At 35.0% G+C, this 19,703-nt stretch overlaps 2 protein-coding genes across 3 annotated transcripts in view; one reads left to right on the top strand and one right to left on the bottom strand.

The window, feature by feature from the left end:
* Nucleotides 1-73: 73 nt before the first annotated feature.
* On the top strand, nucleotides 74-2,319 carry LOC124426769 (threonylcarbamoyladenosine tRNA methylthiotransferase). Its single transcript, XM_046968866.1, has 2 exons — nucleotides 74-977; nucleotides 1,069-2,319. The coding sequence occupies exons 1-2, from the start codon at nucleotides 580-582 to the stop codon at nucleotides 2,282-2,284; spliced, it is 1,614 nt and encodes a 537-aa protein (XP_046824822.1). The 5' UTR covers nucleotides 74-579; the 3' UTR covers nucleotides 2,285-2,319.
* Nucleotides 2,320-4,122: 1,803 nt separating this feature from the next.
* Nucleotides 4,123-19,703, bottom strand: part of LOC124426774 — a 32,661-nt gene continuing 17,080 nt past the window's right edge. Inside the window, exon 2 of one of the 2 annotated variants that reach the window (XM_046968879.1) lies at nucleotides 4,123-9,475. In XM_046968879.1, the coding sequence (XP_046824835.1) occupies nucleotides 9,224-9,475 (252 nt within the window). In that variant the 3' untranslated portion in view covers nucleotides 4,123-9,223. Of the gene's footprint in view, nucleotides 9,476-12,804; nucleotides 13,091-19,703 lie in introns of those variants that run through there. The other variant, XM_046968882.1, reaches the window with a different exon arrangement.

The raw sequence follows: 19,703 nt of genomic DNA, 5'->3' as shown, positions 1-19,703 counted from the left end.
TAATTTGAAAATTTTACTTATTTTTTATTTACTTCATTTACTTTATATTACGGCGATAAAATATATTATTATAATTGTCATAAGATTATACGATTAAAAATATAGTAAACATTTTTACAAGTACTATCATGTTTACGCCTTTAAGTCTGACAATTAATTGGATTGAATCAGATTAAATTGGATCATCAAAATAAATTCAGCATCCAACTATTTGTTCTTGTATTTATTTTTAATCGTTTATAATACAAAATTGAGTATCAAATTACTGTCTAAACGATTATATTCTATTCATTTATTCATGTAAATTATAATGTGACGAATGATTATAATATTAAAATAATAAACTTGCAAGTTGGTATCACTGATTTGATCACACTGTTTTAACATGGACAGTTTTAACCATGAATTTAACCTCAAAATTATTTTATTTTTAAATGGTGTATAGATAATAATATGAAATAAAAGAAATGTTTACTATGACTTATTATATATATTATGTTTTATTGAATTAGTAATAAACTTAATATTTTGTTTGAAGTTAACAGTTCATTCTAAATACGTGAAATATTAAATAAAAATATGATATTACCATGTGCTGACGTTGAAGACATCGAGGACATAATATCCTCGCACGATGTAACTCCAAAGCAAAGATTTTCTGCGAAAAAAAACATTACTGTACGTAATGTAAAACGTAAAAAAGAAGAAAAAGAATTACCACAGCCTACAATTTTATCAAGCATTATACCAGGGACACAAAAGATTTATGTGAAAACATGGGGATGCACTCACAATAGTTCTGATAGCGAATACATGGCTGGACAACTTGCGGCATATGGTTATCATTTAACTAATGATAAGCTTGATGCAGATTTATGGCTTTTAAACTCGTGTACGGTTAAAACTCCTGCCGAGGATCACTTTAGAAATGAGATCGAATATGGGCAAAAAAATGGAAAACATATTGTTGTTGCAGGGTATGATATAAAATATAAATGTTTTTATTTTTTTTCTTTTTTTTTTTTTCTCTATTGGAGAAGTAATATACACCTATTTCTATATTTTCAGGTGTGTACCTCAAGGTGCTCCAAAGTCTTCATTTTTAAAAGGATTGAGCATGGTGGGAGTACAACAAATTGACAGAATCGTTGAAGTGGTAGAAGAAACGCTTAAAGGAAATACTGTAAAATTTTTAAGCCAAAAGAAAGAGCATGGGAAAAAAATTGGAGGTGCATCCTTAAGCCTTCCAAAAGTTCGAAGGAATCCTTTGATTGAGATCATAGCTATAAATACTGGCTGTTTGAATCAATGTACTTATTGCAAAACAAAACATGCCAGAGGTGAACTTGGAAGTTATCCTCCTGAAGAAATAATAGAACGTGCCAAACAGGCTTTTGAAGAAGGTGTATGCGAATTATGGTTGACGTCTGAAGATACAGGAACTTATGGCAGAGACATTGGTACTAGTTTACCTGAATTATTGTGGAAATTGGTGGAAGTTATACCAGATGGTTGTATGATGCGCGTTGGTATGACCAATCCACCTTATATAATTGAACATTTAGAAGAAATGAGTAGAATTTTAGATCATCCAAAAGTTTACAGTTTCTTACATATACCTGTACAATCTGGAAGCGATCAGGTATTGTATGATATGAAAAGAGATTACACCTGCTCAGATTTTGAATTTGTTGTAAATTTTTTGCAATCGAAAATTCCAAATTTGACCATAGCAACGGACATAATCTGTGGTTTTCCAACAGAAACAGAGAATGATTTTGAAGAAACTATGAAGCTATGTAATAAGTATAAATTTCCAAGTTTATTTATAAATCAATTTTTTCCAAGGCCTGGCACCCCAGCAGCTAGAATGCCTAAGGTGCCTCCTCAACAAGTTAAAAAAAGAACTAAAAGATTATCAGAATTTTTTCAATCTTATCAACCTTACAACCATAAAATTGGAGAAATACAGAAAGTATTAGTAACAGAAATATCTCACGACAAATTACATTACGTTGCACACAATAAATTTTATGAACAAGTATTAGTACCTATGAAAGAAGAATATTTAGGCAAAATGCTATCTGTTAAAATCGTACGAACCAGTAAACATTCGATGGAAGGTGAACCAATAAGTGGAGAGGCCTGTTATCCACAACGCGTATCTTTAACATCATTGGTATTTGATAATAAAATATCTAGTGATACAATGAAACTTACAATAATAATAGGGATCTGTTTTGCATTGATAGCTAGAATTTTATGGAAATTCCTGATTATGTGAGCTTTGTAAATAGAAAAAAAAAATATTCTAATCTATTTAATTGTTTTTTATTTTTTATTTTCACACAAAAAAAAAGGAATAATAATAAATAAACAATTAATACAATGATAGATGATTAAGGCCGTTCATTAAGCCTCGTTTTACAATGGTTTACACCATCAATGAGAATAGGAATAATAATAGATCGATTTTAATGAACAAAGTCTCGTTTTAAAGACGAAGGTTTAATCTAGGACATATTCTTTTCCAATTTTTATTTTCTTTGAAAAAAATCGTGCTAAAAAATGATACTTTTCGAGAATAGTTTATGGACAAATAAAAAACTTTTTCAAAAATTCAATAAAGATATATCTTAAATGAAACTTTTGTCTTTAAAATGAAATCTTGTTCATAAAAATTGATCAAGAATTACGTTTATTCTCATAGTTGGCGTAAATCCTGTATTTGATATTTTTCGCATAGAAAAAGTTTTGTACTGTGGTGCTCCTTGAAATTTGCGACATAAGAAAAACATCCTATCCCCACTACTGATTTCCATATCATTCTTGAATATACAATATGGGAATAAAATTTTAAATGGGATATATTTGTTCCATGAAGTAGCGATTATCTGCTTGTTTGTGTATGTAAAAAGCTAATTTTTATAAATTAATACTTTACAAAATAAATTTTGCAATTATTTAAATAATCTTTAAAATACACGATATAGAATAAACTAATATTTAAACAATAGTACATTTGCTTAAACATTAAAAAGACGGGAAGTCATGAGAAACGTCAAATAATTTTAATATAAAATTCCAATACTATAATCATCATCGACGGATCATCGAGGGATAAATTCATCATCAATTTTTACGCGAAAATACGAAAAAGGATAGAGAAAAGACATAGAAGGTGCGATTAAAAATTCTATCGGGGACTTTGTTGTATTTCGTTCTTCGAAATTCAGGATACACGAATAGGTTGTTTACTTATTGTAGTGAAGTATATATAGCTGATGATGTTACGACTGTCCTGTTATTCGGGGCTCTGACTCTCCTACAGAGATATAACGTTATTATACTCACTTTATTATTCTAACACTCACGTGAGTATTAGCACAGAGAGACATGATTAGATTATTTCACGAACGCGGATTTTAAAATAGAGTCACCATTAATCCATGGATCTCCAGATGTAGCAACTTCCACGTAATGAGACCTAAGTCGATATTACTTGTAAAGTTTAATTGTAAATCATGTAACGCAATAAGTATTATCGAGCGAATAATTGCATATTAGAAAACTTTTCCAATGAACTTTTCAATTTAATTTCAATTAAACATTAATGTATTTTACATTGACAATAAGATTATAATCTACAGATAAATAGATAATATATAATTAAATTCAAAATTAATTCTTTCAAATTAACAAATTTATATATTAATTATTATATGTGTCAATTATATTTATTATTATTTATGTATTTATCGTGAATTAAATACGTACCGATGTCACGTATCTAGCGGACGGAGATCACTGCAAGATGCACGCTTCATCAAAGAAAGATATATATATATATATATATATATATATGAGAGGAGACTGTAAAGTGTTAGTTCACAATCTACTAAACTATTAACTCGAACTCACACAAAACCAATAGTTATGTACGTGTGAGAGGGGAAATAACCAACACAAGGTTATAAACCAATACGATAGACGCATGATGGGGATAACGTTCCCTCCCCTCTTCTATTCGTAGTTCATATTTTGTCCACACTTGTCGCTGAAGTCACACATGGTACCTTCGAACAAAAGGTAGTTGAATCAGCCTTTAAAGAGACAGCGTTATGAGTTGAATTTTCAATTTGTGTAAAAATTATATTTAAACCGAAAATACAGGAACGCACCCTATATGCAAGGGTTTTTACATTTTCAATTGACAAAGGATAATACAGATACACCAAATTCTCCTAATATTCTCGATCGTGCTTCTAATTTAAAGAAGCATAAATCAATGCATTAAAAAATAAGACGTGTTTTTGATCGAGTATAAAAAAAAAAAAAAAAGGAAAATTTGATTCTTACAATACATAATAATACGTAACGGAGAGTATATTCAGCATTATTGCATCGGTGTATCGTTTGTTGAACAATCAAATGTATTACAAACTCTTACACGCTAAGCATTAAGATAGTATAAATCGCTAGAAAAATATAATGTTTTGTTTAACTAACTGCATCGAGACAATGCATTTTATTTGGCATCACCCTTTCATCGCTAAGGATTTTTATAAAGTATCTTACTCTAAAAAGAAAAAGGCATTGGTTTCCCATGGAAGTATCTCCTGAGTATTTTTAATATACACGGGTGAGAACGACCCAAGATAGAGAGCAACAAAAAATAGGGTCCAAGCCATTTCGTATTCGCGGAAAGGATCGATGTATCAAGATGGAAAGATAGTTATGTGCTGAAAGTATGGCAATTCTGAAATATTTCACTTTTGGTAACAGTTGCAAACCTGAGGTATGTTCGGTCTAAAATCCTACTTGTATTTTGAAAATAAAAATAAGAATAAAAATAAAAAAAAAAAAAAAAAAATAAAAAATGAACAAAAAATAAAATAGAGTAAAGTACACAATAAAAGAACATACTATCTCTTTGCATGCGTGCGCGCATAAACTTACAAGGTTGTAAAAAATAAGAGAGCGATTTTTTTTAAATCTTTAAAAATCTATGAGCTATCTTTTTTATAAGGCACATATTCTTCGTTCGTAAAAATTATGAAACAATACTATATAATATTATCATTTAAATTAATCGTACCTACTATACTAATATCGTACCTACAATACCATTTTTACAGACTATTACGGACATTTAAGTATAAAAATATGGCTCATGAAGCTTACAAAAGGATAATTTTTTTTTTCATACTTTTCACTTAAGCATATTTGATTTTTTCATTAAAATCTATTTATTAATTGGTATTCATACTACCACGACCGCATATGCGAAATATTCATCAATTTAAAACGAGATTACCATCGATCGGATTATTTTTCTTTTTTTTTTTTTTTTTCTTTTTAATACCTTGTGTTTCTCTAACATAAAAAATTTCTTTATCATTTATCGTTGAACAATAATGATAAATAATTTACATTGTGCGGTCTTAAAAATATATTATACCTATTTACAAAATTTAACAGTAGTTTCTAGAGCGAAAAGTTGGTTTAAGATTATTTTTTTTTGCAAAAAAAAAAAAAAAAAAAAAACAAAAAAAGAAAAAAGAAAGAAAAAAAACATTATGCACACTGGAATGATAGCATCTCTTATCACAGAAATGTCTTGTGCGTGTGCTGCTCGCATTTACAAATTGAGATTCGAAAAAAAAAAACAATCATTCGATGTCTTTTTTTGAGTTTTTTTTTGATTTTTTGATTTTTTTTTTTTTTTTTTTTTTTTTCTTCTAAGAAATAACCTTGACGGCAGAGTATAAAAGTTATGTTCGTAAAATACTTAAGCACAGGCGTACAAAATACATATACAATTTGCAATTATCATGCGACCGAATTTTACCGAAACGTGAAGATCATTGTCTCGCGTTTATTATCTCTTTTTGTAAAACAAATCATGCAGAAGATTTCGAATTAAAAATTAAGGGAAAAAAATTTTTAAAATAACATATTCGCTAATACTACGGTAATTTGATAATTTGCTCACAAAGCGTGTATCCCAGAGAAACGTTCATTGACATCTCGTATCCGGAGAATATTAAATATATATTTATATATATATATATAATATATTAAATATATATTTATATATATATATAAATATAATATACAATGTGGACGTTAAAAAAAATGATACATATTATTTAAAAAAAGGACACAGAAACAAAAAAACAAAACGAAAAAGAAAGAGGAAAAGAAAAGAATACTACTTTGCTAATATTTACTTCTTTTTAGCGATATCTCTTAAACGCCAATACACACGCACACGAAATACAAAATATATATTACTATTCACTCGGTTATTTACAAGCAGTCTTTGCGTTTCCAGCGTATATACCGGTACAGAGAAAGACCATATTTTTTTCTTTTTTTTTCCTTTTCTTTTTTTTCTTTTTTTCATTTTTTCTTTAACGAAGATAACTAGCGCTGACCTTAAAATCTTAAAAGCAGAAATATACGCAGAATAGAAATTACATGTGGAGAGATATTTCAGATTCTTATCCAATGATGATATCGTACAACTGAAAACAAATATGGCTTCTTATGAAGAAAATTATATTTTCCGACGAGAGAATATTTCAATATTTTCTCCTTTTGAAAGGAAAAATAAAAAAAAAAAAAAAAAGATGATAATATTATGGCAATCATTATGGCGCAAAATTACAAAAAAAAAAATAAAAAAATAAAAATAAAAGATAAAAATAAAAAATAAAAAAAAAAAAAGAACGATGGCACACAAAAATGTACTTCTCGTACCGGTTTCTATCCCAAATATCTGTATATCATATTTTCAATATGGCACACGACTCTCATTCGATTCTCTCAGCACGGTCTATAATTCTTTCCATTTCTTTTCTCTAATTTCTATTAACAATCTTTTTTACAATTATCTTTTATACCACATAAACTCTTTGAGTTTTACTTCCTTCTTTTTTTTTTCTTTCTTTCTTTCTTTTTTCTTCCTTCTCAATGCCGCGTGAGCGAGACACGAACAAATCGTAAAAATGCAATCTTAATCCTCTCTTTCGTATTTCTTCGTCGTTTTTCACAAACGAAACTAGGAGACTTCCCTCCCCTCGTAAAAAATAAAAAAAGAGCTACACTCTTACTCTCTTTTCTCTCGCTCTCTCTCTCTCTCTCTCTCTCTCTCTCTCTCTCTCTCTCTCTCTCTCTCTCTCTCTCTCTCTCTCTCTTCTTTATCTCCTCTATTTTCCTTAGAATACGCTTAAGCAGGAATCAGGAAAAAAAGTTAACTTGAAACGTTAATGACGCGTCGTAAAAGTTAAAATATTTACGCCCGGAGTTCCTTTATTTTCCTTGACAAATTGATACGACGATTAAATTGCGAGAATAACGACGTATCCTCAAAGATTAAACATACGAAACGAGGTCTTCGGCTCGTCGATGATTAGACATTTGATAGTCGAATAAATTTGTCAAGTAAACGAAGAAACCGTCGGACCGTTTGTTTTGATCGATAAAATCATTACGGAGAAGAGAATGTGAAAAATGAGAACGATAAACAACATTTTTTGTTTTCTCTTTTTAAATCTCACTCACTTTCTTTTTCTTTTTTTTTTCTTTCTTTTTTCAAATAGAGAACACAGAGAAAAACGAAGCATCGAATGTGAATATCCTTAAAGAATAAAAATCAAATATTAAAATAAAACGAAGAAGAATAATTAACGAGCAAACATATTATCCATCGTTGACAATATATATATATATATATAAAAAAAAAAAAAAAAAAAAAAAAAAGAAATTTTAAAGGGTACTGAGCGGGGGGGGGGTGGAGCTAAGGGTAGAGAAATAAACGATAAAAACGTCATGGTAAATGAAACACAGAAGGAAATACGTTTAAGAAGATAGAATGATCGGAGATTGGTTCGCATAAATTCTTCCTGATGAAAGAGAGCGCGAAAGGGAAGGCATAGAAGAAGAGAAGAGTGTTCTCTCGTTTCGCGATCGGCGTGCAAGGTGATCTCGCTCTCCATTAAGAGGTATTCGTGTACCGGGGGCTTCTTCTCTTCGTTAAAAGAGAGTTCGCCCGATGCGTTCGTCGTGAGAGTAAAAAATGAAAGAAAGGAAAAGGAAAAGAAAGAAAGAAAGAAAGAAAAAAAAAAAAGAGAGAAAAAAATAAGGAAGAAAAAAAAAGAAAAGAAAAGACGCGGGGTGAGGGGAAGAAAGGAACGAAAGAAATAAAAAGAAGGAAAAGAAAATAAAGTAAGAAATATCCGGGGGCGCGACGACCTGCCTCCACCCATCCCATCCAGCCCCATCTCTTCCCTTTCTCCTCCCCTGAGAGGAGAGTTTTACGACATTGCTTTATGGTTTCTCATTTTCGCTCTTTCTCTTTTCCTTCTCTGGTCCATCCTCTGCTAATCTCACTTCCTCTTTCTCTCTCTTTCTCTCTCTCTCTCTCTTTTTCTCTCTTTCTCTCTTTCTGTCTTGGCAAACAACCGCCTCCCACTTTTTCTCCTTCGACGAAAACGACAGGGCCCTTGCAACTCGCCGATAATAACGAACGGAGCAGGTCCCAGAAGTTGCTGGGTCTCAGGTGCACCGGTGGCTTCTGCTGCTTCTGAGAGAGAGGGAGAAAGAAAGAGAGAGAAAGAAAGTACCGAGAGGCCACGACTCTCTCGCGTAAACGTACTACACATACGTGGTGCGAGAGCCGAGCCATGGCGAATACCTTTCTCGATCAAGGCCGTAATTTGAGGTTGAAACTTCGTGCCGCTCCTACGATTATCCTTATACCGTGATATTACACGAGAAGAGAGCTTGATAGGTAAAGGCAACTTCTTCTTTATCTTTCTCTTTTCTTTTCGATGATCGACCAAACTCCTCCATCGATCGGGGATCATTGATCGGATATGAGATCTTATTTTGATTATTTTTTATTTTCTTTTTTTCTTTCCTCTCTTTTACTTTTTATTTTATTTCTTTTTTTCTTTTTACTTTTCGTTTTATGCAGAACGGCCGACGACGAGTCTTCCGCCGTTTCTTCTTCCTTCTCAAAGTTTCGCCCTTTTTTTCCATTATCATCATCATCATCATCATCATCATAATAATAATAATAATAATAACAATAATAATAATAATTTTTTTCTTTATATCTTCTCTTTTCTTTCTTCTTTTTTCTTTCTTCTTCTCCTTCTCATTCTCTTCTTCTTCTTCTTCTTCTTCTTCTTCTTCCTTCTTCTCGTCATCTTTGTTACAACCTTCTGAGGTTTCGCTTGCTCTGCCTGGAACCGACGACGAGCCGCTTATTGCGCTTCGTTGGCGTGGCCAAGAGGGGCGTCTTACAAGGACCTGTATGGGGCCTCGAAGAACACGACGTGCAAAACTCCATCGAGCAACCCTGCCTCGAGCACGTTCCCACGTTCTTTTCGCCGTCGACGTGGCAAGGAAAAGAACATCTCGGGCATGGTAGTAGATGCTCCCATGGTGCGAGCGTACGACTAGCCTAAAAGAAAAATAAAAAGAAAAAAGAAGAGATAAATAAATAAGTAAATAAATGAATAAATAATTTAATATTGGATTGAATTTTTTTCACAATTTCATATTATCAGTTTCATAGAATTAGCAGCTAAACTCTTTTATCAACCGATCGTCACGCAAAATGAACGACGATCGGTAAGGTAGGAAATATTGTCTATTCCGTCGATAGAGTTGAAAACTACAATTACGACTGTTATTTTACGCGATCGGTATTTGTTAAAACGTTTTCCTTTTTTTTTTTTTTTTTTTTTTTGATATATTTTCTAAAAATTCGAAAGATCTTTTCGCTGATCGGCGTAATAATCAATGTTAAAAAAAGAAAAAACAAAGAAAGGAAAGAAAGAAAAACGAACTTCAAGCGCGAGAAAAAGAAGAAAATATAGTAGTTGAGAAGTCTCGAAACATTTTCATACACAATGTTGCAAGACGGTGTCCTCTTATAGCACGAAAGTATTAAATGCATAAGTACATATAAGCGAGGGCAAAAAACCGTGAAAGCGATGAGTCCACTTTAGAACTGTACAAAGGGAAGTCCCATTCGCCATCTTTGTATTCCGTAATAATTAATGGGGATTAGTTACGGCGTGCTGCACCTGCGCGTGCAAGCGGGAGAGAGGATCGAGTTTGTCGTGCTCCTTCGTACTGCAAGATTTTATAAGAGCTTAACAGCTCGCGTGCTCGTACCTATCTTTACGAAGCGTGTAAAATTTTAACGTACTGTTCAAGATCGATTATTGGAGTTGTCGAAAATTGTTTCAATAAATTTCAAAGAAACGTTTTATATTAAAAACTATGATTATTAATAAATATATCCTTTTAGATGGATGTTACGAGTTATATGCAGGATATGTGCACGATAATGCAGAGAGATTATCTAAAAGGGTTGAATTCGTAAACGTTGGTTGGCAACTGTTCGTAATCTGCACCATACGGGACTTCTTAGAATTGATATAAGCAAGAAAATATCACAGCTTGTCGATCGAGAGCACAGCAAAGGTGCAGATAAAGAGAAGGGAAGTGCGAATGTGTTAACAAAGTCTCTCTCTCTCTCTCTCTCTCTCTCTCTCTCTCTTTTTCTTTTTCTTATCCGGTCTTGGATAATATTTTACTTATTTATTCTTATAAAAGTTTAACGAAATTCGATAGCACGAAAAAAAAAAAAAAAGAAAGAAAAAAGAAATCAGATTTACAAGGAACGAGGAGAGAAAAAAAAGAAAGATTCGACGAGAGCTGTCTTAACGAAGTGAAATTTGAGGCTGACATACATATACGATGAGTGGGTGATGTATATACGAGCAATGCACATACGTCCCTTCGCGTCCTTTTCTTCCTTTGACATATTAAAAAGCTGGCCCGAATTACCTTTAAGAATTTTACCAGTCGGAATGAAACTTACGGGCAAAAGGTACTTGCGGTAAAGAGCCTGTAGAAAATTATCGCCCCTCTTGTACATTCTCTCGTTCGCACTTGGTAATGGTACCATTTTACAGATTTAATGGCGATGGTTATACTGGGGCTAGAAAATATGAAAACGGTCGTTCCGCGCCATATTCAGCGTGAAACGGCGAGGGAATTTGAAAGAAGGTCAATTTCAAAGAATATCAAGAGAAAATAGTTTCAACGTATTTCGAAACGACACTAAAACATTTTTGTTTATAGCTTTATCTATGAGGAAAGAGACAGAGAGAGAAAGAGAGAGAGAGAGAGAGAGAAAAACAAGAAGAATAAAATATCTAGATTGTTTCGAACATGTAAATGTAGTCGTCAACGAACCCTTTGTCCCTTTATTCGAATTTTTTTTTTCAATGGACTTATTTTTTTCTTCGATAAGAAGACACGAGCAACCAATCAACAATAAAACGAGAAAAAGAGATCGTATCGATGAAAATTGTAACTCGGTTGTGTAAATAACACGATAGAGGAAGTAGCAAGCGATAAAAGAAGGGCCAAACTGTTCATATTTTATATTTTCTCTCTCTCTCTCTCTTTCTCTCTCTCATTCTTTCTTTCTTTCTTTCTCATCGTAGAAGAAAGAAGAACGACTGCCTTAGTAACCGGGTAGCAAGAGAGCAAACGGTTATCAAGTAGAAGAGGGAAATGTAGAGAGGAAAAAAATTGGGGGCGTAGTGTGAGTGTGCGTGCGTGTAGTAGGCACAATGTAGCAAACGATTCTAGGGGGCCCTTCATATATTACGTAGGGAAAGGCTCATAGGTGGCGTTTATACCTGTTATTTACCGAACTCTTTCAAAATTCTACGGTCTTACCGTCTGCTTCGCGCAACAAAGTAGAGAAAGAAAGAATACTACGACGGTAGAATTCAACTATGAAAATTATCTTTTTACTTCCGTTCGTAATAACAATTTAAACGAATAGAACTGATGAATTTCAATCGAAGAGAAGGAAAAAGGACAAAGGAATTTTTTTCGTGTAAAAATATTTTAATTTAAAAATAGAAAAAAAGTAATAATAATAATAATAATAATAATAATAATAATAATAATAATAATACCACCATATATATTTAATAACGCGATAATTAATTAGGTTGAATGCGATAAGAATAGCATGGTCGAGCGTATATCACTTCCTTCCTATACAGCTTCACGAGAAAATGTTCTTCAAATGATATTTCTCCTTTCCTTTCTCTAATTAATTTTATTCTCTTTAAAAGATTGTAGCTATCTATCATTATTGGTCATTCTTTAAGCTCATTTTTCATCGGCATATTCGTCTACGACGAAATAGACGATAGATTAATACACACACAAACACACACACATACACAGAGAGAGAGAGAGAGAGAGAGACACATACACACACACGCGCGCGCAGCACACACAATAAATTAAGAAAATGATATCATATTTATTAGCGGTCAAATTCTAATCCAAGTTAAAGCGTTACGGTTTATAGGATAGTGGTATATTATCATGAGAAACCGCCGCAAACCGCGAAACTATTTCATACTTGTCACGTTGAGACGTCGCTAGGGAAAACGAGTTGCGGTGAAAACGACCGCGACATTCGTACATACACGTATACACTCCCCTACCCATCTATCTACCCGGTTTCAAACGAGAAAAGATATGAGTGGAATGAAGATAACCCCGAGAAAAGAGATTTAGTCGTTTAACAGTCGAAGGATTTAAGGATCTAACGAAGGAAAGAAGGAACGAACGAACGAAGAAGAGGAAGAAAAAGAGGTAAGGTACACGTCTGCCATCTGCTCCTTTCCGCCTTCTTCCTTGCATCCATTTTCTTTCGAAGAAAAGATGAAAGAGAAAAAGATATATACATATATATATAGAAAGAGAGAGAGCGAGAGAGAAAGATTAATGGCGATGGAGAAGACGTTTCATCGTCCTTTTCCTTGAGACTCGCTTTGCCTTCTCTGATCTTTTCTAACGTAGATGTCGGTAGGTCGTTACCGAACAAAGCCACGCTCGTTACGTCTCATTACTCACGAAAATTGCCGCTAGACCGTCGCACGATTGAACAGGTGCCGACTTAATCTTGACCTTCGTAATACCCCTTTTATCTTCAACTTGACCCCTCACTCGGTACGTCCGATCGATTCATCTAGATAAGACGTGAGAAAAAGTCAAGGTCGTTTTAAAAAGGGACCATCGAAAACTTGAAATGTTTCTCAAAAGTAGGAAAAGGTGTTGAAGAAAATTGCATGGGGCTGCTATACTGGTCCCTCAATCTCTTATCTTCTTACCTTAAAGATAAATTTCAGTCCTTGTTAGAAGTTAGTTATATATGTTACATGCGCGCGCGCACGCGCGCCATGTCAGACAACGGACAAAATTTCTTTCCTTTCTTTTCCTTTTTATCTAAGCCTGTTAACGTGTAAACATTTGAAGATGATTCAAATGACACGATTAGAAATGATATCTATGATATCTTGCGCAAATGATAACTTGATATAGTGTATTACGTTGAATATTTTATGACGAACGAAATCTTTGATGGGGATGAAATGAAGCAAAGAGAGTAAAAAATCGGAGATAGCCAAAACAGGTTGCACGGTGCGAATTCATGATGGCGAACTAGACGCTGTCGCGCTTAGTAACGTGGTCCATTTTGATTAGGTATATCCTCCATGTTTGGAATGGCCCATTTTGACGAAGGAAAAATTTTTTTCTTCTTTTTTTTTTTTTCTTCCTTTCTTATTTTATTTTCTCTCAACAGCGTCGATTCTCAACCATCTTATGTTGAAAACGTATGTATGTGTGTGTGTGGGAGAGAGAGAGAGAGAGAGAAAGAAAGAAAGAGATTGGATTTTGAAGAAAGTTCTGGGATTAACAAAGTTCCCCGAGAGGTTCTAGGTAGACAGACATAACCTCCTCTACATCGACAGGTATAAAAGCGCGCAAAATCTCTTTGTGTTGATCACGCGCAACTGCAATGGAAGAATAGAAAGGACAAGAAGGAGAAAACAAAAAGAATAAAAGTTGGACCGTTCACGTGCATTTTGCGTGGCCTATCGAAAAAATCATCTGGTACCTCGAACAACGTCATCGTCTTACGTCATTTTCTATATTAGTACTATTGCGTTGATATAAATATATATATATATATACTAATTAATTAATTTCATTTTTTTCTACGGTAAAAAATTAAAAGTTAAATAAAGCAAGATCTCCTGTCAAAAATATTTAATAATAACAATAATAATAATAAAATGATAATATATTTGTGGTTGAAAGTATCGTTAATTGGGAACGTGGCAGGTGTTTTCTGCTTGCTTCTTCCACTTAGCAACAAAAATGAGATTTCGAAAGTCCAAACTCGAATCTCCGAAAGAAGAAAGATATTGGCATGAATATGGAGAAGCGAAGTAAAAATATATACAATCTTGCGGGCATAAATGCGAATGAAAATGTCTCGATCGAAGCGCGCGTGCAAAAAAAAAAAAAAAAAAAAAAAGAAAAAGAAAAAGAGAAAAGAAAAAAAAAAAAAGAAAAATGGCGGAGCTAGGAGTTTGGTTTTTTTTTTAAGTGGGCCAGAATGAGACGCGTTCGCGCGCGCGCGCACAAGCGTCAGATGTATGTATCATTATCTCGGGCTCACTGTTGCTATGCAATTAGAGTCCGTTAATCGTAATCCCCACCAGAACGTCCGGGCCAGCGCGCCTTTCGTGACGTGACCATACAAGAGAAGGGGTAAAAAGAGAAGGAGGAGTGGGGGTAGAGCAGACGGCCGTTCTCTTGGTGGTGGGGATCAGCCGAAGTACAGACGAAGACGGCGATAACAACAATAACAATAACAGCAGCACGTGGACGCGAGTGACTTCGACTTCCTACTCTTCATCCTTCCCCATTCTTTCTTTGTCTTCTCTTTCTTTTGTTTATTTACCAGGACGTTGACTCTCCCTCCCACCCCCAATGCAAAATAATTTCTTCGCGAATTCTTTTTCTTTCCTTTTCTCTCTATATTTTAATTTTTTTTTTCTTTTTACATAAAATTTTTACAACCTTCTACACATGCTTTGTAAATACTCCTTAAAAAAAAGAAAAGAAAAAAGAAAAAAGAAAAAATAGAAAAAAAAAAATAAATAAAAACAAAAGAAAAATTATTTCCATTGTGTTCCTTTTGTCTTTTTTTCCCCGTCTCCGTTCCCGTTCTTTCCGAAAGAAAAGAAAAAATAAAGAAAAAAAAAAAAAAAAAAAAAAAAAAGAAAGAAAAAGTAAAAAAGAAAAACAACAACCTAACATAAAAGATTGTGTATATTTCTTAGGATCGATCAAAGATCGCAGGTTTCACTTTTTCTAATGGCACCGGATCGTCCTCCGCGATGCAAGGACGACGGTGACGCTCGGCAACGGGATGCTTCCCTCGCGTTCATTAAGATTTGCATGGCCTTGAGAGAGAGCGTCACGAAAGGGCCTGCGCGCGCACGTCTCTATGGAATGCGCGGGAAAGCGAAGCGGATCGTCGACCACGAGGTTTCTCGGTTCATTCAACGGCACTCCTTTGCTTTTTCGTCTCTCTCTCTCTCTCTCTCTCTCTCTCTCTCTCTCTCTCACTCTCTCTCGTCTTTTTTTTCATTCCAGTTCGTCGAAAATTTGTTTTCTTCTTTTCTTTTTTTTCTTTCGAAAATTAACATTTCATTATTCGCATGTATTATATAGTGTTTAAAAAACGAAATATTCTATTGGAACATTTTATTTGCAAAATAGTATAGAAAATATTTAGAATTGATTTAGGAGTTTCATTGTCGTCGGACGTCATACGTTTGAATGAGATAGAACGAATATGCCAACGTGAGAAGACGAAGGAGCACAGCGGACGCTCCTAGTTAAATGGTTTAATTCCGGTCGTCCCCATAGCTTTCGATACCTCCGACGAAATGATTTGGCGCCTTTCTATGACCCAGACGATCGCGCGCGGTCGTCTCATCTTTCTTGGAATTTATTCTTTCGGATCTTTTTAGCTAACAGGATATTTCTTTTATTTATTAGAACTGAACGATTCGCACGTCATTACTAAAAAAACTAGCAACGTCAAGATGAGATGAGAGATAGAGACAGAGATAAAGATAGAGATAGAGAGAAAAGATAGAACATAGTTCAAGGAATACGAGAAGATTTGGCTTCGGGACTCGATAAACGATGAGAAACATCTTTAAAAATGTTTCATTACGTGAATTCTGGTGATGGAGAAAGGTTTGTCATCTTTGAGTTTGCCAGGATAAATATCTAAAGAGACCACGTTAGTACTTGACGTTTATAGAAGGATCATGCTAATTAACGATCATTACGTCGGCTAACATAATAAGTGTGTTTTATTTTCTTTCATTTACGTTTACCATGGCTGTTAAAAATAATATAACTCAAACTGTTAGCCGTGCCATTTTTGACTGCCATTATATTATTTTTAACATAGACGAGAGAAAAGTTTCTGTCGTTTCTCTAACCTCGTCGTTGTACGATAAAAATGAATATCAAAGTTCGAGAAGGAGTCGGTGATGGTCGATAGACGGCTACGAAAAACAGGATCGAGAGCGGGCCAGGATTCAGGATATCTGGACGATGACGTGACTGACTCGCCCAAGGACAAGTAAGCGAGCAAGCGAGCAAGCGATCAAGCGAGAGAGAGCGAGCAAGCGAACAAGCAAACGAACAAGCAAGCGAGCAAGACTCTCTCGAAGTCCTGCGCGAAAGATCGCAAACGCCGAGGACGATGGCGGCGCCGATAAGGAGCCACCACCCCCACCATCACTTTGGCCTCACGAAAAACAGAAAGGCGCGAGAGTGACGCGTTAACGAAAAAAAAAAAAGAAAGAAAGAAAAAAAAGAAAGAAAGAAAAAGAGACGAAAAGAAAAGGAAAAAAAAAAAGAAGAAACAGAAGCAGAAAAAAAAAATAAAAGAAATATCGTGCTTAGCCTCGGGCTAGGTATATACCAACGCGTCTATTACACATACATTATTCAAAGCAATCGCCAAAAAGTCTCGTTGCGAATTCAGCACGATGCACCGTAACCGGGTAGCAACAGGACCCGGCAACAGGCTCTCTCTCTCTCTCTTTCTTTCTCTTTCTGTCCCTTCTCTCTTACCACGGCACTTCTCTCCGCACTCTCTGCCACTCCTTCCCTCTCTTACTTGTTCGCTTGCTTGCTCGCTCGCGCGTTTGCTCGTTCGACAGCCTCCCGCCATCTCTCTTCCTCTTTCATTTCATTCGGACGGACAACACAAGAGACCACCGTCACCGCTTTCTCGTCGCGGCGCGCTCGTTTAACGACGCTACACGCCGAGATGCCGCCGCCGCCGCCACCGCCACCACCACCACCACCACCACCACCACCATCACCATCACCATCACCACCACCATCATCATCACCATCACCACCATCGTCGCCTATCTCTTTTGCTTTCCTTTTGTCCGCTCCTCTTTTCTCCTTTCTTTTTGCATCCTCTCCGATTCAGTTTTTTTGACAACTTTCTTCTCCATTATCAACGGATGTTCACACCAAAAGCAACGTCCAAATTCTTGTAAAAATTACTCGTTAATATTATATACGTTTCTATTTTTTTTTTTTCAATTTATTCGTTTCCGTTTGATTTGTTTTTCTTTCATTCGTTTTATTTCCAATTAGAAAGCAAAGGTGGTATACACATCGAAGATCTTTATTTGTGATCTAGAAGGTATTGAGAGTAAAAGAGAGACCTCGGCTGATGATCGAGAGATCGATTCCATGTACGTATCCCGACGCCGAAGAATGTAACGCCGGTCGCATACCAAGGCATTGCAACGAGCGACCTCACGCAACGATTCGATATGCGATACAACATATGCAACGTGCTTTCTCGCATACCAAGCCGTATTAACCGAAGCTTCCACAAATTTTCGGCAAATATACTTCTTCCATCGCTATGATTGTCAACATCGCTTTGGATACCATCGTACTTTTTTCTTAACAAAGAAAAAAAAAAAAAAAAAAAAAAAAGAAAAAAAAGAAAAAAAAGAAAAAAAAAAGAAAAAATAAAGAAAAAGAAAAAAGAAAATAAAAATATTATTACACGAACGCTTACAACATTTATATGCGACGTTGTAAAGGTTCAATAAATATTTTACTGTCGGTGTTAGATGCATGAGCGTTCGGTATTATGGCCTTGTAATCGTGTCAACGCGTTAAGGGTTGCGAAATGAAACGACTTCGACGCCCGCAAAAGACAAATTCTCTGTGCAAAGAGTACACAGTAGGATATAATATGTCCATGCAGAAGAATTTACGACGTCGCGAGTAAGGAGAAAAGTAAAAAAAAGAAAAAAAAAGAAGGAAAAAAAAAGAAGAAGAAGAAGAAGAAAGTAAGAATAAGAGAATAAGAGGATGAGAGAGAGAGATAGAGAGGAGGTTCTCTCGTCGCTTTAATCGGCTTTATCTAAATTGACGCAAAACCCTTTTGCGCGCGTTCTTGCTCGCTTCTCGTGAGAGTTAGCAGCGCAAGTTAACGTCGTCGGGTGGAGCCGACGACACCGAAGAAAGAGAAGAGAAGAGAAGAGGAACACCCCCACCTCAGCTTATCTGTCCTCATTATCGTACCGTCGTTAGCCGTGAACTTTGCCCCATGGATCGTACCTGCTTCGCGAAAAGGGGCCCACCATCGGGGTTTTTCGATACCTACCCCGAAGAGAGAGGGTCCTTCGAAAAAGATAATCGCTAATTGCGCCTGTTATCCTTTTTGATTAACGCAAACCCCGACAATGCGACATTATTTTTCTCTTTTCCTTTTGGCAGCTTATTTTCATATTCCAACGCAGCACTTTCTTGACCTTTCCCATCTTTTGACAATTTATAATATAATTCATGAATACATTGTTTCAATGGATATTTTGTCTACGTCACTACATATTTACTTTACTTTCGTACTATCAAATGTTTTGCTCGAGATCGACGTTCCATTCAGAAAGCAACGCAACGAAGCGATGAATGAGTCCGTGTCTGTTTGGCTTAACGTAGACCGCAGTCGTTGGAAAGAGTAACGCAGGTAAAGGTTATCGAGGAGTTAGAGAGCTAGTAGAGCTATTACGTTCGAGAGGCCGGTTTTATCCGTAGAGAGAGAGAGAGTGAGAGAGAGTGAGAGAGAAAGAACCAGCTTCTAATATTACTTACGAGTTATGCGCCAGGTACTGCTGTGCTTCCTATCTTGCACCTTTCAATTATACCTATTAACGAGAACTCTTGTTTACACGTATCTTTTCCCTTATACCTTATATCTCCGGTATCTCTGAACGGGACACCTTCCTCTACCGATAAAATTACCAACTCGACGTTTCTACTACTACTACTATCATGTACGTATTTGTATGCTTTTGCTAGTGGCGCCTATGTACTACCCGCGTAGTACGAGACACGCTCTACTGCTCTACTAATCTGTTATTACCTCGGCTAGACTATTTATTATAGATTATATCGATCGAGCCAAAGGAGGATTATTTCTCCTTAGCCAAGTTTCTAACGGGTATCAATTGATGATTTCATTATTGATCTTTACCATATCTTATAATTATTCATTTCTATTATTGTTAAAACCAATTTAAATTAAATTCCGATGGGATTACATCGAAAATTATTAGGATCAGTCATAAAAAGAATTAGATTAAAAGGTCTCGACATAGTATTCATTTATTATATATGCATTTGATAATTTTCTACCTGCTGGCAGCAGGTATCCGATAAAAAAA

The sequence above is a fragment of the Vespa crabro genome, chromosome 9 (genome assembly GCF_910589235.1).
Source record: "Vespa crabro chromosome 9, iyVesCrab1.2, whole genome shotgun sequence".
In the NCBI taxonomy this organism is placed as follows: Eukaryota; Metazoa; Arthropoda; class Insecta; order Hymenoptera; family Vespidae; genus Vespa; species Vespa crabro.
Note: the sequence above shows the minus strand (reverse complement) of the source record. Positions and strands in the feature narration are given on the sequence as shown.